This window comes from Bufo bufo, chromosome 11, assembly GCF_905171765.1.
Source record: "Bufo bufo chromosome 11, aBufBuf1.1, whole genome shotgun sequence".
In the NCBI taxonomy this organism is placed as follows: domain Eukaryota; kingdom Metazoa; phylum Chordata; class Amphibia; order Anura; family Bufonidae; genus Bufo; species Bufo bufo.
The window spans coordinates 94,028,213-94,046,161 of record NC_053399.1 but is presented as its reverse complement, the minus strand read 5'-3'; the positions used below and the strand labels follow the sequence as shown (position 1 = coordinate 94,046,161).

At 45.7% G+C, this 17,949-nt stretch overlaps 1 protein-coding gene across 1 annotated transcript in view; it reads right to left on the bottom strand.

The window, feature by feature from the left end:
- Nucleotides 1-1,526: 1,526 nt before the first annotated feature.
- CRABP2 (cellular retinoic acid binding protein 2) overlaps nt 1,527-17,949 on the bottom strand; it is a 28,510-nt gene continuing 12,087 nt past the window's right edge. Inside the window, exons 2-4 of the mRNA XM_040412146.1 lie at nt 7,405-7,583; nt 3,805-3,921; nt 1,527-2,260 (exon numbers count right to left, since the gene is read on the bottom strand). Coding sequence (XP_040268080.1) covers nt 2,210-2,260; nt 3,805-3,921; nt 7,405-7,583 — 347 coding nt within the window. The 3' untranslated portion in view covers nt 1,527-2,209. The remainder of the gene's footprint in view (nt 2,261-3,804; nt 3,922-7,404; nt 7,584-17,949) is intronic.

The window sequence follows — 17,949 nt, the reverse complement described above, 5'->3', positions numbered from 1 at the left end:
TACTGAGACTTCTCTTCTGATCTATAATGCGCGAGCTGCAGGCCGGCTGTGCTTTGAAGTTGCAGACTACAATTTGACTCCTTACCAGAGGGAATTAGCGAGGGCTTATAAATATATACTGAGGATTACATTCCAGACACAAATTTAATTTACCCCCATTGTATCTTTTTTCATCATCATTAAACCTCTGGGGTTAATACACCTAAATGTAAATTAGAGGTTCCGAGTTCCAATTATGGACGGAGATATAGATGGTACTATTTATGGAGTCCCTCTCTGTGACACAATACATGGGGTCCTTCTCTAACACTATTCATGCTATTTTTGGGCTGACAATATGCATGAGATTTTTATGGCTGCCACTATTTATTGGGTCCTTCTGGCTGACACTCTCCATGAGTTCCTACTGGTAGACACGATTAATGGGGTCCTTCTTTCTCACACTGTTCATGAGGACACACTTCTGGATGAAATGGTGATCATGATGACAACCTGGCTGACACTATTATGGAGTCTTCTGGGTGGCAAATCTTCTAGACAAACATTTCTTTGGGGGGTCCTTCTGGCTGACTTTATCTGTGAGGTTTCTCTGGCTGCCAGTATCCATGGGGTGCTTCTGGCTGCCAGTATCCATGGGGTGCTTCTGGCTGTCACTATTTACCAGTTCCTTCTAGGTAACAATTGATGGAGTCCTGTTGGCTCACAGTATTCAAAGGGACACCCTTCTGGATGGAACTAGTGAATATACAGTAGATTACACCATTATGAAGTCTTCTGGATGGGACATCTTCTGATGAATGCTATGGTTGGATTTTGGCTATTTGGACTAAATACGATGTCAGACGAAGCTGTGGAGACTTGTTGTGAAGTTGTTGAGTGGCTCTAGCCTTCAGTGTTCCACAGAAAGTGGATCCAATGAAGAACAATTACAGGAATTCAGGGCTGATAGCTATTGCCTATACTCTGCTAAGACCACCTAAAGATGACTCTGTTCACATCTCTGTTTATAGGGGAAGCCAAACTGCAGTGGCAGAGTATGAAACCTTCAGCTCCCAGCTAATCCCAATGGCTTATAATGGGGTGCATCAGGTTTGGCCATAGTGTTCGAAGTATGTCTCCAATGAAAATGGACACACCACATCAGTGCAATAAAAGATACAAGATGGAACCGTACAGTAAAAAAGTTAAGATTTTTTTTTTTACTTTAATTAATTAAAAAAACATTGGACAAATAAATACAGAAACAATGCATAAACTAGAAAAAAGAAGCAAAGTGAGACAGTTCTACCTCATGGATTAATCCTTACAGCTAGCAGTACTACATTCTCTAGCCATTTACATACATAAAAAATGTATAAAATGTGGAAAGCCAGTCATGTAATGAAAGAAGATCCATATTATTTTTATGGGTGCTGGTAAATTTTGGTAAGTAGGACATTTTTGTTCATCGAGGAAAAGCAGACAAGACGGATGCCTTCTATACAATCAAAAATATCTAAAAATGTTTCTAATTTTTGCTCCTTGGCCAATCTATGACTAAAGGATAAAGTGGCCCTCGGTGGGCTCAATCTGAGGGAAATATTCACACAACCAGGGTCATGTTTGCCTTCAAAGCCTAGTATCAATTTTTCTTCTGACTATAAGACTCACTTATCATTGACATCTTGCATATGTCTTATTATGCAGTGAGTCTTATAGTCTGAAATACAGAAATACACATTCGGGTCTTGTTTAGTACTATCACTCACTACGTATTTACATCTTTGCCTCATACCAAATTCTTATTACAAAGAGCCTTCCTGGATACATTTTTTAGTTGGTAGCTCATCTTCAAAAAGTAGGCAGATTTAGTTTGCCACACATTCAAAATGGCCGACAGAGGTTTCTAAGATAGATTTGGAATGGTCCATCTAATCTATAGATTAACCTTTTGCTTTATCGCACACTGACAAGTCAATCATTGCCCCATTGTTAATTCAGTCCCGTTAACGCTGCTCCCTGGCGTCCACTCCATGGATGGAGTTAAAAGCCTTTCTACCGCCTTCCAAAGAGTAAAGATGAAAGATGGTAGACATTACAGGAGAAGCGTTGGCTTAACTTTATGTTGCTGTAAACGGGATACTCTCTGTTTCAAAATAAGTGTTATATATGGTTCAGACTATTGGCCGGAGTAGGTCACGCCTTGGGTTCCTTGGGCAGTTCAGTTGCTTTATTCCCTGATGTAAATCCGTGTGCAGACGACGTCATCAGCGGTCATGGTCTGTTGGAAAAATGTAGAAAGGTTACTGTATTATCAAACCTTATGGTAAGCATAACTATAAGCTAGATAGGAACAGGAACTTAGATTCAATGAGTTAAAAGGAAAATGAAAAAACATTTTGACTGGATTTTGGAGTTGGTCATGTTTGCGATTATATAAACCTGCAGGTATACATTGGCCCTAACCAAAAAGGCTCATGAATATTGCCCATGTAGTAATTCAGTGGACAACAGGAGAACTTTGAATTGCCTGCTCTTGATATGATTCATTCAATAAAATAGGGAGATTTGTAAAGTTTTTAGGGTCAGTTGACCATAGACAAATCAATTTTGCCAGGATGACCATGAATGAGCATTTGTACCATAAATGTTTGTGTACAGTGATGATATAATTGTTTTGAAAGATTACTTCCACCTGAATGTATAGAAATAATAGGTGGGGTTTATGGAATAAAGCCATCATAGATTCCCCAAAACAAGAGTCATGACTCTCAGTAAAGAGATATGAAACCTACGGCATTGTTCTGAAAAATCCTTACTTTTGGAATATCCAACATTCTGGGAGCTTCTGGCTGAGGACTATGCGCTTCCAGATCCACTCATGGATCCCAACTAATGTTGTATGATAACTCATTGACAGTGGAACAATCGTTAAATTGGAGTTGAATCTTTTACATATATGTTGACCAAGCCCACCGATTTTGGCTGTATCGGCCTACTAGCTACTATGTATGGGAGTGTCCGTCCATAGCAGAAATGAAGCCAACCTATGTGTCCTTTGTTCTTCCGAGAGATAAGCCAGAGGTGTCAGGCAGAATCTTAATCCTCTCTACCCATTAAGAACACATTCATTCTGGGTTTAGCTGACCATTCATGTGTAAGGGCATTGGGATGAATAGCTGTCAGTTGAGAGCTATCTGAGATGCAGAGGTACTTTATGATTTAGCCCTTTGATTTGACCAATCTAAAGCTGGCCAAAAAACTTTAGATAGCTGTCAGCTGAGAACAAAAGGATTGGGGATGTGGAATTACAACAGCTCAATTCTTCTTTTCCCTGACATCGGCGGGGCAGTGGGTGTTGGGGGGAGGCGGGGAAAGGATTTGGGTTTTGGAGTGTACATTATATGATTCGCCGGTCCCACAATATTGTTGGGTTTGGCCAAGATCTAATAAGCATTGGTCTAACGTGTATGGCCAGCTAAATAGGACTTGGATGTTTGAGTGCAAATGTCTGTCTTCTTGCATTCACTTATGGGGAGATTTATCAAAACCAGTGTAAAGGAAATCTGGCTTAGTTGCCCATAGAAACCAATTAGATTCCACTTTAAATTTTTCAGAGCTTCTTTGGTAATATTAAGGTGGAATCTGATTGGTTGTTATGAGCAATTTTGATAAATCTTTACCTTAAAATGTAATGGTTGAAGTCAAGAGTCAACGATCCTGTAATATATATATATATATGACATGAGGATATTCATGCGCCTGATAACGATCAGCTAAGTCCACTTTCTCTGAACACAGTGGAGAAATGTCTGGTTTTCTTACCAGGATAAGTTCTCCATCGTTGGTCAGTTCCCTTGACCAGGAAGTCTTGGGTCCATCCCCTTTAAGAAGCTTTTGTTCACACACCATCTTGTTCTCACTTTCCCATTTGGCCATACTCTGAAGTGAGACAAAGATAAAATAAGGAGACAATTAAGTAACAAACAGGCCCTCCAGACAAGAATACTCAAAAACATGGCCATCATCCATCATATGCAGGAGACAGCAGCCAACCTCATGGAAGCTCATCCTTGAGAAATTTTACACACTCAATTGACTCTTGTCTTCCACATTTCCCTGATTCATCAATGTCGTGACTGTGGAAAGTGAATGGGGGCAGGGAAACAGTCATTACTGACTCATTGATTGATCCTTTAAACACTAGGCCCTAGAAATTCCAAGTTTGTAGCTTAAAAGTGCTTCCAGATGCCAATTACACCAATAGCATGCATGTTTAGCTTGACCAGATCTGCATGTTACATTACCAGAGCTAGGTAAAATTCAGTATGCCTTATCTCCCCGGACATCTACCATCAGAGGAAAGCCAGGAGGCTCCATACACATCAGTTGGTCCCCCCTACAATCCTCCTCTGGGGAATTGGGTCACTTATGACATTGTGCTGGACCACCAAAACTTGACTTTTTTGTGTCTGCCACACACCATGATGTAGTACATGAGACACAAAATTTTAATATCTCCATGTACTTTGTAACCCTCGCGTAACTCAGCTTTCAGTCCATCATGTGAGGAACAGAAGATGGGCATAGATATATTATTAAACTACAGAATGAACAAAGGAGAATTTCAGGAGGAGCCACCGAAGCGAACGATGGGAGTCACATATCAGATAATGAGATCAGAATCATGTTTGGTCTGAGAAAACAGAGTGTGTGACCTGTCTCTAGACTTGTCATGCTTGAAGGAGCCCATCTGAAGCCTTTGTTCAAGATGGCATCGTGCCATGCGTTGTCCTTCTCACATTATTACAAGGTAATGACTTGGACAATGAATGTTTCAGAGTCTCAGGATGGGTTTTAACACATTCTCAATGCCCCTAGCATAATGAGTTGTATTAAGATGTTCCTTTCGCTTCTTCACTGTAAAAGTAGACACATTCTGTGAAAAGTGACGTGTGGCTGCACAGAGCGTCTCTTGCTCTGGAGGATCTAACCTGTCCTGAATTACTCAGACAACTCACTGATATAAATGGAGTCTGTGTGATGATTCACTTCCCCTGTGGTGGGGCTGCAGGGAATTTAAACACTTATTGTTAGGTTTACCTATGGGTTATAGTCAGATGATCGTTGAGGATCCTTCTAGCAATGGGACACCATCTGATCTGCTCATTGTCCTTAGACTCAGTTAACTGGTAGGGATTTTCCAAAGCGGAGGTTGGAGAACGCCTTTTATGGGTGCAGGGCATCCATTAGTTCATCTTTGACAGCACATCCTAGTATAAAGTAAACCTGGCTGTAAGCTTCCGTTAAGGCCATGAGACTATCAGACATCCATTAGTTTAGTTCTGCACTTTGGACAATCCCTGCCTGTAAGCTGGGTCTCAGACATTGTTAAAGCTAGGATCCCCAGCAATCATCTATAACCCATAGTGAAACCTTGCAGGTAGAGTTCAATTACCTTGCAGCGCTACCACAGGGGAAATTAAGCATTAAATCTATGTAATTGAGGACTGGACAGGTCCTCCACAGCGAGAGACACTCTAAAGAGTCTCTCCAGGCTCCATCTATTTCAGGGTAGAGTCTCGAGAGAACATGTACGTACAGAGAAAAGGGTTTGTAAGGTAGACTACCCCCTAAGGAAACACTTCATTGAATTTGCTATACCTAATTCTAAAAATGTGCTGTAATATTTTTTTCTTTCCTACTTGTGAATCGAAAGTAAGTATGAAGCATTTTACTTAGGTATTCCATGCGAGATTGGGCACGGTCTCATGTCGGTGCTGAATTTCTTTATGGCAAGGATTCAACATAACCTCACCTTACCCAACCGCAAGTGACTTCAGAGAAAGCAATCCAGGAGAACTGCAATTTCCTCTCTGCTAAAATAGTTACTCAATGATTGCCTCTAAGTGCGGCCTAAAACCGGGACGAAAGGGGCGCGAAGAGTCCGGTTTCCACCCTTTCAGCTTCCACAACTAGGACTCCTTTCCCGACAGGCGGCCCTGACTGTGACGAGGGCTATGTTGGGGTTAATTGTGGAAACCGATAAAATAAATAGCTTTATGACTCATTAGCCTCGGACGGGGAAGCCGAATGATTCCTGCCTGCTTGTCACTAGCCTTTAATATGTTATTAGACATCTCCCAGCACGCCGTAAAACCAGAACGGATTTGTTCCATGATTTAATGGCTCGCCAATGGCAGGGATAGGCGCCCCTACAATAATGAGCTGATTTTTTTTCTCGTTTCTGCTGAAACAATGAGTGCTGTGTTTCAGACACCTGTGAGCAGAAATCCAAAATCGGTTTTATGGGTGGTTTTTTGACACTCGCCTGCAAAAATAAATGACAGTATTAAATCGTGCGTGGTCCGCAATAAAATAACTTGTCTTTTCAGGGATGGAAAAGCTTGTGTTCAATAATCTATCCCACCAGGAACTTGGACTAAAGGCAGGTAGAGAGGTGCGATGGTGGTGATGTAGCAGAATGACTGTGTAAGCAGCGGAAGACCTCACATGACCATCAGTGGTGGCTTTGTTAGGGTGGCCACATGTGTTGGTGAAGATGGTTTGTAGCTCTACCTTTGTGTTAGACTGTGGTACTGGTGACGCTTAGAGGGACACTGTGGCTGGCACTGTTACGCGGTAGTGTCGTTGACCACGTTTATGGGGCACTACCGATGCTGGTGACATACTGGGATGACTTTGTAAGTGGCAGTAGATGTCACATGACCATCAGTGGTGGCTTTGTTAGGGTGACCATATGTTTTGGTGTATGATTGTTTGTAGTTTGACCATTGTGTTGGACACCTTAATTACTGATGCTTAGAGGAACACTTCGGCTGGCACTGTCATTTGCAGAGTTTATGGAGCACTGCCGATGCTGGTGACGTATCGGGATGACTGTGTAAAGCGACGTTAGACATGACCATCGGTGGTGGTTTTGTTAGGGTGGCCACATGTATTGGTGAAGGATAGTTTGTAGTTTGACCATTGTGATGAACTGTGATACAGCTGATGCTTAGAGGAACACTTTGGCTGGAATTGCCATTGACATGGTTTATGGGGCACTACCAATGGTACTGTTCTAGCATACTGTGAGCACAGTGGCATTGTTATGGGTGCACTGTTATGGCTGTACTGTGGATGCACACAGCACACTAGATGGAATTGTCATGGCACACTGTTGCTGCCAAGATTATGAGGGAACACTGAGTGGCATAGTTACAGTTACATATTGATGGAACTGTTCTTAGCTCTGTTATGGGGCCAGATGAATGATTTTTTCGAGGCACTTGTGGTAGCACAATTTTCTGGCATTGTGGATGGCATAATGGTTGTCACCACTTAAAATTCTGTATTTAGTCTGATTGACTACTGTGGCTATGGCCCTATGCATATTTTTTAAGAAGAAGAGTAGATATTTACCTTACATGGACGACCATCTACTGTCTGCTCCTCGAACTCCTCTCCGATTTTGAAGTGGATCTCGGTGGTGCGAACGGTGGTGGAAGTTTTGATGTAGAAGGACTCATCTTCCTGCTTGATCTCCACAGCCGGTTTCGAGGCCGCAGCCACCGCAATTTTCCTTAACATAACATTGACGCCTTTGAAAAATGGGAAAAAAGTAGTTTTAACGGTGCCACCTATGACAGCCAAAATATTTTGCACCGTTGCTACCATTATCTAGTCATCTGATCTTGATGAAATAAACGACCAGACAAGATTTTAAAGAGGAGATTTTGCTTTGCTTTTATGGTAGGAAATTGGTGTCAAATAAAACATTTAAAAAGGTCATCCAATTTCAGCTGATCTGTCAGCTGGTGGAGGAGACAGAACCCAGACGCTCTTCCTCAGGACAGCTAATTTTATCCTCATTTGTCATAGGAACGTCTGTCAATGTAGTGGGGGAACCCTATACCACATTACATGACAGATGGATTCCAGAGATGTTCCTGCACCTGTGGGCCATTAGACTCTCCGCTTAAATTGCACAAAGTGGTCAATGAAATAAATCAAAACGAGAATGAATTACTAAAATTAACAAAAACATAAAATTAAAAAAAATCATAAATGTTATCTCTAAATTCCTTCTTTTTCTCTAAAGTGACAGTCTGGGAGCCAGAAGAAATGAACCATGGCCACCACCATACATGGACTCCCTACAAATAGGGCTTCCCAAAGAGCCAGGCCTTCAGAGTGAACATTTTCAGAGTTGTTTCTGACAGAGAATACTTCTACATTCCTTGTATGAAAATCTCTCACTTGTGTCCCAACCCTTGAGAAGAGAATCTGTAAAATTTTTGCAAAAATAACTGACCCGCATGAGTTGCTACTTTATTTCCTTTAGGTGATGTACTTAAGAAATAAGCCAGGCCCGTGGCGGAGTGAAGAGCCGCACTTGTCATCGTGGAAATACTTCAAATAAAGTTACACTAATTGCTCAGTTTGTTATGATGAATGTCACTAATAGGCCAAAGGAAATGAATGAAAACCGCCATGTGTGGAAGTACAAAAATGTGTAAGATATATGAGCTAACATTCCTACATGACAGTGAAAAAAAACTTTGTGGCAATACTACAAAAACATTCACATGAGGTGTCACGAAAATGAATACATCTAAATTATTTGAGTAATTTAAGGGCACCATTCTGGATGGCACACAAATAAAGAAAACAACAACCCCCCTCCCCAAAATTAACACAATTGTAGTATTGTTTTGAAGTCAACCATCAACCACTATGATATTCACCTAAAAAAAATCTGTCCTATGTGCTTGTGTGTATGAGGGTAGATAAGAGATGATGTCATGGGGAAAGTATGACTAGGCATGTTAAATTCCCATGCCCGATCCCAGGAGATAGACATGGCCAGGGGTGTTTGACAGCGAGTAACTCACCTCTCTCTCCCTATTTAGAAAACATGTACATGTGTATGGAGAAGTGTGGGCAGGAGGGAGTATAGCTTGCGGCCGATAACTATTGAAGGTGCATGGGCATCTTTAGGTTCCAGGTGCAACCACAACCTCTGGAGTAGATCACCACAGTTACCAACTGTACTGTTAGCAAATTCAGGACAAATAGACCCCATCTCTAGGGAACACCCCAACTAGAGTGGGACCATCCATATATAGGCATGGTTTACATTTGCTCCACCCATTTTTGGCACAGGACAGCCTGATTTTGCAGGGATTTTTTCTAAAAATGAAGGTCAATTCCTGCAAATTTTTGGACTGTTGGCAGCTATGGCTCTCCATAGGATTGTGGAGAACTTTAGTATCACCCAATAAGAGTGACCTTTGTAGCTCACCAAAACTATTCAGGTATTGCCTAGCAAGCACATCAGAGATGGCATTTGACTGGTTGTTGTGGAGTACACCAGTTTTTATAAGCCCCACCTTTCACTTCTGTGACCTAGGCATCCATCCAGGACTGAGGCCAATCTCATAAATACCAATGATAGGAGATAAGATTTTTTTTTTCTTTTCTGAAAAAAGAACTTGTACTTGGAAATCCACAATGACTGGATTGTGGAGTATCAAGAACATGAACTCTAGAGTCACGACCGGAGAAAAGTCATTAGCTAAGCATAGGAAGACTGCTGTGTCTTGTGAGGTCTTCACCCTCCGCCAGGTTCAGGGCAGTCATATGATTTCTCCCGCATCAGTGAAAGTCACGTCTCTAGAGAAGTATGATTCAGCTCAGTACAGAAGATAATAGACTGAGCTGTAATTTTCTCCTATAAGACTCATCTTGTCTGGAATGAATAAAGAATAAAGGCCTTGTCTGCTCAGGGCTTTGGCTGCCAATAGAGGTAATGCTGGCAGACACCGAGCCTCGGCCCCACCCTGATAAAATCAAAACTTCTCCCATCATAGGTGGCCTTTGATAACCTTAGGAGGAAATGTCCCCGGGACCTTTATTATACAGTTTGTGATTTCCATTTTTATATTTAGATTCTTTTTCTCTAAGCTACAATTATTAAAAATTCATTTTCTTTTTAGCCAAAATTACTTTTAGTTATTATGGCCAAAAAAACATAATTTCAATTTATCATTGTCTCATTAATTGTTTTATTTTTAATCCTTTACAATGATTATACTGTTTTGCACCCTACAATCTATAACAGGATTTTGTAACTTTTTATTGTTTTTACGTTGATGAACTAAATATCGGATGTTTGTTTTACACCACATTTTTACCTTTTTATGTTCTTTTAGACGAAATTACATGTTTTTATCCCCAGTAGTAAATAATAGAATATTATATATTAGATGATATCTGTATTTCTCTTGAGTCTGGCCGACAGCTGTTCCTCCCAATTCCCCCATATGCATACATGCTGGCTCTTGTATGTGTTCTCTATAGGGCAAGATTCATAAGCCACCGACTCACTCTGGTAGAGACTTATCTTACCTGAGAACATAAGGATTGCGCATTTGTCATGGTCTTACCTGCTTGCTGCTCTCCTTCGTTTGACATGTGCTGGCGGCCATCTTGGGTCCTGGGTTTCTTGTAGCCTTCCACCCTGCGGCTCCTCCTTCCCCTGGGAGGAGCTGGATGCCTAGCTCATATATATAGGAGGTCTGTGGCTTCAGTTCCTTGCTTGGTCCTCTTGTGTTCACATGCTTCTAAGACTGCTGCTGCTTCTGGTTCCTGATCCTGGCTTCGTCTGACTACCCTGCTGGTTCCTGATCCTGGCTTCGTCTGACTACCCTGCTGGTTCCTGATCCTGGCTTCGTCTGACTACCCTGCTGGTTCCTGATCCTGGCTTCGTCTGACTACCCTTCTGGTTCCTGACCTCTGGCTTCGCAAAGACTCTGCTCGGTTTCACCATCCGTTTGGACTTTTGCTTTACAGCTTTATTTTCAATAAAGCCTTCTATTTTCACTTATCTCTTGTTGTACGTCTGGTTCATGGTTCCGTGACATTAGGACCAAGCCATGAATTCTGACGGTACAGGGCCATCCTCACTACCCACGCTGGTTGCCAGACTTGATCAGCAGGATCACCTGTTGGGTCGGTTCGCTGTGGCGTTGCAAACCCTGCTTGAACGCACGGCTCAATTCGCTCCCGTTGCCGATGGGTCGGTTGTCGCTCCTGGGCTCGCTCCTACTGCCGCTCCGGTTGTTGCGCCAGAGTCTACCCCGACACCTGTTGTTGCGCCTGCGGTGTTTCGGGGTATGACCGGTTCTGCCCCTCTTCCACGGCGCTTTGGGGGAGAGCCAACTCAGTGCCGAGGTTTCCTTAACCAGGTGGGCATTTATTTCGAGTTGCTGCCACATGCCTTTCCTACTGAGAGATCAAAGGTGGGCTTCTTGATCTCGCTGCTCTCGGACAAGGCCTTGGCCTGGGCCAGCCCTTTATGGGAGAACAACAATCCGGTGGTTGCCGAGTTTTCCGGTTTTGTTGCTTCTCTTCGGAAGGTATTCGATGTGCCGGCTCGTGCTGCCTCTGCTGCGAAGCTCCTTATGTCCATCAGACAGGGTTCACGATCCGTAGCTGAATACGCCATTGAGTTTCGTACCCTGGCAGCAGAGGTGGGCTGGAATAATGAGGCTCTGGTCGCTGCTTTCTCTCATGGTCTCTCGGATGCCTTGAAGGATGAGGTTGCAGCTAAGGACCTACCAGTTGAGCTCGAGTCTCTTATTTCTTTCCTGATTTTGATTGACACCAGACTCAGGGAGAGACCTTCCTTTAAGGAGAACCTGCGGAGGCCTTCTAACAGATTGGTGCCTACGTTTGCTGTCCCACCCGTGCCTCCCTCTCCTCCCACGCCTCCTGGGGATGACTTGTCTGGGGGTGAACCCATGCAGCTGGGGTTTGCTCGCCTGTCCGAGGGGGAGAGGGCACTCCGGAGACGCGAGGGCCGATGCATGTACTGTGGTCTCGGTGGGCATTTTCGGTTGGCATGTCCGAACCGTCCGGGAAACGCTCGTACCCTGAGATCCTGTCGGGGGCAGATCTTGGGTGGAGTCTCCTCGTCCCCGGTTTCCCGTGTTGACAAACCACTGATCACTGTTGTCCTCTCCTGGGTCGGGGGCTCGGTGACGACCCAGGCGTTGGTGGACTCTGGTGCTGGTGGTTTGTTCATTGATAGTGTGTTCGCTGCCGCCAATTCCATTCCTCTGCAGGCTCGAGGTTCCCCACTGGCTCTTGAGGCGATAGACGGCAGACCCCTTCTGCCGCCACACGTGACTCATGAGACCCTTCCAGTGGGGATAGCCATTGGTGCCGTTCACAGAGAGTCGGTCTGCCTCCAGGTTATTTCGTCTCCACACTACTCGGTGGTCTTGGGGTACCCCTGGCTCCAGAAGCATAATCCGACTTTCGATTGGAGATCGGTCGAGATCCTCTCGTGGTCACCGCAGTGTGGGGCTAGTTGCATCCATGGGTCTGTCAAGTTGCTGTGTACTTCCTCGGACTCTCTGTTGCCTCCTGAATACGAGGAGTACCGGGATGTATTCGATAAGGTGCGCGCGGTTGCCCTACCTCCGCACCGCCCATACGATTGTGCCATAGAGTTACAATCTGGTGCCGTTCCTCCTCGTGGCAAAGTCTATCCACTGTCGGTAGCGGAGAATGAGGCCATGGAGGAGTACGTGAGGGAGGCGCTTTCACGCGGACACATTCGCAAATCTTCGTCCCCGGCAGGGGCTGGATTTTTCTTTGTGAAAAAGAAGGGCGGTGAGTTGAGGCCTTGCATCGATTACAGGGGTCTCAATCGCATCACGATCAAGAACGCTTACCCGATACCCTTGATTTCCGAGCTGTTCGATCGCCTTAAAGGGGCCACGGTCTTTACCAAACTCGACCTGAGGGCGGCATATAACATGGTAAGGATCAAGGCGGGCGATGAGTGGAAGACCGCGTTTAACACCAGGACCGGTCATTACGAATCCTTGGTTATGCCCTTTGGGTTGTGCAATGCGCCCGCAGTCTTTCAGGAATTCATCAACGATGTTTTCCGTGACCTGTTGCAGCAGTGTGTGGTAGTCTATTTGGATGACATCTTGGTATATTCTGAATCCATGGAGGCCCACATTCTGGATGTCAGACGAGTGTTGCAACGTTTACGAGAGAACAAGCTGTTCGGTAAGCTTGAGAAATGCGAATTTCACCGATCCCAGGTAACCTTCTTAGGTTACATCATTTCCGCTGAGGGGTTCTCCATGGACCCTGAGAAGGTTTCGGCTGTCTTACAGTGGCCCCAGCCCAGTGGTCTTCGTTCCCTGCAGCGCTTTTTGGGCTTCGCCAATTATTATCGGAAGTTCATCAGGGACTTTTCCATGCTGGCCAAGCCTCTCACGGATCTGACCAGGAAGGGCAGTAATTCCCAGGTCTGGCCGCTCGAGGCCATCCGAGCTTTTGAGGCCCTAAAGTCCGCCTTTGTGTCGGCTCCGATTCTGTCGCATCCCAACCCTGGGTTGCCCTTTGTCCTCGAGGTGGACGCGTCTGAGACGGGAGTAGGCGCCCTTCTGTCTCAGCGTAGAACACCAGAGGGTCCTCTGCTTCCTTGTGGGTTTTACTCCCGGAAACTGTCTTCCGCGGAGTGCAACTATCAGATTGGTGACAGGGAGTTATTGGCCATCGTGCAGGCCCTTAAAGAATGGAGGCACTTGCTCGAGGGTTCGGTGGTTCCGGTTCTCATCCTGACGGACCACAAGAATCTGACCTACCTTTCTGAGGCCAAGAGATTGACACCACGTCAGGCCAGATGGGCTCTGTTCTTGTCACGTTTTAATTACGTGGTCTCCTACCTACCCGGTTCCAAGAACATCAGGGCGGATGCCTTATCACGGCAGTACTCCGAGCTGTCCAGGGAGGAGTCGATTCCGACTTCGGTCATACCTCCGAATCAGATCCTGGCCGCCATTCGCACCAGCCTGACCTCTCCCCTGGGTGAGCAGATTTTGGCGGCTCAATCTGGTGCTCCCTCTGGGAGACCCAACGGCAGATGTTTTGTGCCTGAGGAGTTGCGCACTCGGTTGTTGCGAACCTACCATAACTCCAAGACCGCGGGGCATCCTGGAAAGAATCAGCTGTCCTGGGCTGTTTCACGTCTGTTCTGGTGGCCTTCCCTACGTTCCGACATCGCCGCATATGTAGCGGCATGCTCCGTTTGTGCCCAGAGTAAGTCCCCTCGGCACCTTCCGTTGGGCCTTCTGCAACCCATAGCCACCGGGGAGCGCCCATGGTCACACCTGGGGATGGATTTCATTGTGGACCTCCCTGCATCCCGAGGCCATACGGTCATTCTCATGATTGTGGATCGGTTTTCCAAAATGTGCCACTGTGTTCCTCTCAAGAAGTTACCCTCTGCACAAGAGTTGGCCACGATTTTTGCCAGGGAGGTCTTCCGGTTGCACGGTTTGCCTAAGGAGATTGTGTCGGATCGGGGGAGTCAGTTTGTGTCCAGGTTCTGGCGCGCCTTTTGCTCCCAGTTGGGGATTCATCTCTCCTTCTCCTCGGCCTACCACCCTCAGTCCAATGGGGCCGCAGAACGATCCAATCAGGCCTTGGAGCAATTCCTTCGTTGCTATGTCTCCGATCACCAAGACAATTGGGTTGACCTCCTGCCTTGAGCTGAGTTTGCCAGGAACACGGCGGTGAACTCTTCCTCTGGGACGTCTCCCTTCATGGCCAATTATGGGTTCCAACCTGCCGTGTTACCGGAGGTATTCTCTCCCCAGGATATTCCGGCTGTGGAGGATCACCTTTCCGTCCTACGTGCTTCTTGGGTACAGATCCAGAAGTCCCTTGAGGTCTCTGCGCAGCGCCAGAGATTCCAGGCTGATCGCAGACGAGCGCCTGCTCCTTCCTACCAGGTCGGAGACCGTGTATGGTTGTCCACCCGCAACCTCAACCTTCGAGTGCCCACTCCCAAGCTGGCGCCTCGCTTTGTTGGTCCCTTCCGAGTGCTTCGCAGGGTAAACCCGGTAGCCTATGCCCTTGCGCTTCCTCCTGGCATGCGGATCTCCAACGTGTTTCATGTCTCCCTGTTGAAGCCACTGGTGTGTAATCGTTTCACTTCCTCGGTTCCTCGGCCTCGTCCGGTCCAAGTGGGCAATCGTGAGGAATATGAGGTGAGCAATATCCTGGACTCACGCCTGGTCCGCGGTCGGTTGCAGTTTTTGGTCCATTGGCGTGGTTATGGTCCAGAGGAGCGTTCCTGGGTTCCCTCCGCAGATGTCCATGCTCCTGCCTTGCTCCGAGCCTTCCACGCACGCTTCCCTCAGAAACCGTTTTGTGCTCCGCGGAGGAGGGGCCCTTGAGGGGGAGGTACTGTCATGGTCTTACCTGCTTGCTGCTCTCCTTCGTTTGACATGTGCTGGCGGCCATCTTGGGTCCTGGGTTTCTTGTAGCCTTCCACCCTGCGGCTCCTCCTTCCCCTGGGAGGAGCTGGATGCCTAGCTCATATATATAGGAGGTCTGTGGCTTCAGTTCCTTGCTTGGTCCTCTTGTGTTCACATGCTTCTAAGACTGCTGCTGCTTCTGGTTCCTGATCCTGGCTTCGTCTGACTACCCTGCTGGTTCCTGATCCTGGCTTCGTCTGACTACCCTGCTGGTTCCTGATCCTGGCTTCGTCTGACTACCCTGCTGGTTCCTGATCCTGGCTTCGTCTGACTACCCTTCTGGTTCCTGACCTCTGGCTTCGCAAAGACTCTGCTCGGTTTCACCATCCGTTTGGACTTTTGCTTTACAGCTTTATTTTCAATAAAGCCTTCTATTTTCACTTATCTCTTGTTGTACGTCTGGTTCATGGTTCCGTGACAGCATTAAGTGCAACTACCTGTTTCTCCATTTCTGACATCTGCTCTTGGGGGGAGAGTCGAGACATCTCCATGCACATCAGATGGTTTGCTGATCTCTCCAGAATTTGCAGATCTGGCTTACATTAATGGGGTTCTCTGGTCCGACTCCTGGCACCCTCCACGATCAACTATTTTTGACTGCTATGGCACCAGGAACTACACAATATACGGAGCTCGAGGTAGACAGCTACGTACACTGTATAGTGGGTGTGCAGGGACACTACAGCTCAAGTGAATGGGATCTGGGCTTTAGTACGCTGGTGCTGGAAGCTACACAGTTTGCAATTCAGTCTGCGTCTAGCTCCACACACTTGCAGTAGCCCAAAACAGCTCATCTGTGGGGTGCCCTTCTGTTTTTCCCTCTATAATCAAAGGTCTAGCTATTAGGGTGCAATGGTTGTGGCCTCACCTAGTCATTGGACCTTGAGGGGGCTCAAGAGGTCTCCCTGCCCCATATGAGTAGACCAATACCACAAATAATGCATGATAGTGGGGGAATGATCCTATGGATTTTGCAATGGGGCCCAAGAGCTTCAAATTACAGAAACCTTTATACATTATCACCAAACAATGGCTGCTTTGTGACTAGACAGATTTACAACCCAGGAGCCTGGGAATGGTAGGTGGCAGCTGTAATGGCAGACATGTTGGTTTCTGCCAATGTTTCTTACAAAATGATGTAAGATGAAGAAAGGCCTTGACCATTTGACAGCACTGGAAGACACAAGGACTCCATTTTACCAGGAAACTCTTTCATGGGCTCTCATACACATTTTTGTCACTAGACTTGCTAAATTCCAGGTCTGGTTTTAGACAATGATATAGAGTTGGGTTCAAAGTAACTTATCTAGTGGAAGTGCTAAATACTAAGAAGCTCGCGCATACACAAGACGACATCTTCATTGCAGGCCTTCTGCACTCTAGGCTTTGATCTTTCTATAAGCCGATAAAGCATAAGGCCGTAAAGTCTTCAGGAGATTTACACAACCCTCATAAACAATAGAGAAGGCCCTAAACCTCAGGAGAAGCTGTGTTCTGAATCATCTTAAAGCCATAAAGATGACCGGGGTCTATTGGTTTTTTTGTTTGATGTTCAGAGGTTAAACTAAGGTTGAAGGAAATGGTCAAAATGACTCTTTGCAATTTGGTCAGGTCAAGGAAACCTGGCAGTTTAATCTGATTGGGGTCATAAGTAATTCTAAGAAATTCAGGCTGGTTACTTGTAGACCAGGAGGACCATGGCGAAAATGAAATGGGGCTCATGGACCATGCATGCTCAGAAGTGACTCATCTGACTCCACCTCCACCACTACTCCACAAAAGAGCCATGTTGAATTACATACGGTGGCCAATTGCAAAATTGTACCCCACAATTTTTGATGATTTGATTTATGTAAAAAAAAAAATTGGGTTAAGGGAGAGAGATAGAGAGAGGCAAGTGGAGCACTTTCGATTTGGGTAGAATCGTTTTGGACCCAAATGGAATCCGTCAGCCGATTCAGCTAGTTAGATCATCAACTAGTTAGATCACCAGCATTTTAGATACCACTAGTTAGACAGATCCTGGGTTGAGCCCCATTACTTCTATTTCGATATGTTATAAAAAGTGTCCTCAGTCCAAAATGAAAGAAATAAAAAAAATCTCATAACGCAGAAGAACCTGATTAAAAGCAGCATTGGAAAATGCAACAACCCTGAGCCCTCATGTAGAGGTCTCTACACATCCGTACCCCTGCTGTGTCTCCCATCCAACAATTAAATCCTGCTAAGTTTCCCTGCAGTTGGAGAAGCCTGTGAGAAAAATCAGAAAGATCTTCTCTTGGTGGCGGATGTCAAAAATCTGCAACCCCAAACGCCTTCCTTCCAGCTGGCTGAGCTGTCCTGGTTGAGAGCCAAGATTCTGCCAGCGACCTGGCTGCCCAATGTCTATCGAAACACTGGGAGCGTGGAGGGGGAAGATGGAGACGGACAACTGATGTCACTGCACCTGTTGTATGCGGCCTGTACTACATACTAGTGGGATTTAGAGCATTAACCCCATCACCACCAACATGCAGTCAGGATTATGAACTAAACTAAGCAAAGAAATACCATAGCTAAGCCGCACCTCCAGAGGTAAAACATAATTTATTGAAGCATATTGATTAAAACATTAATA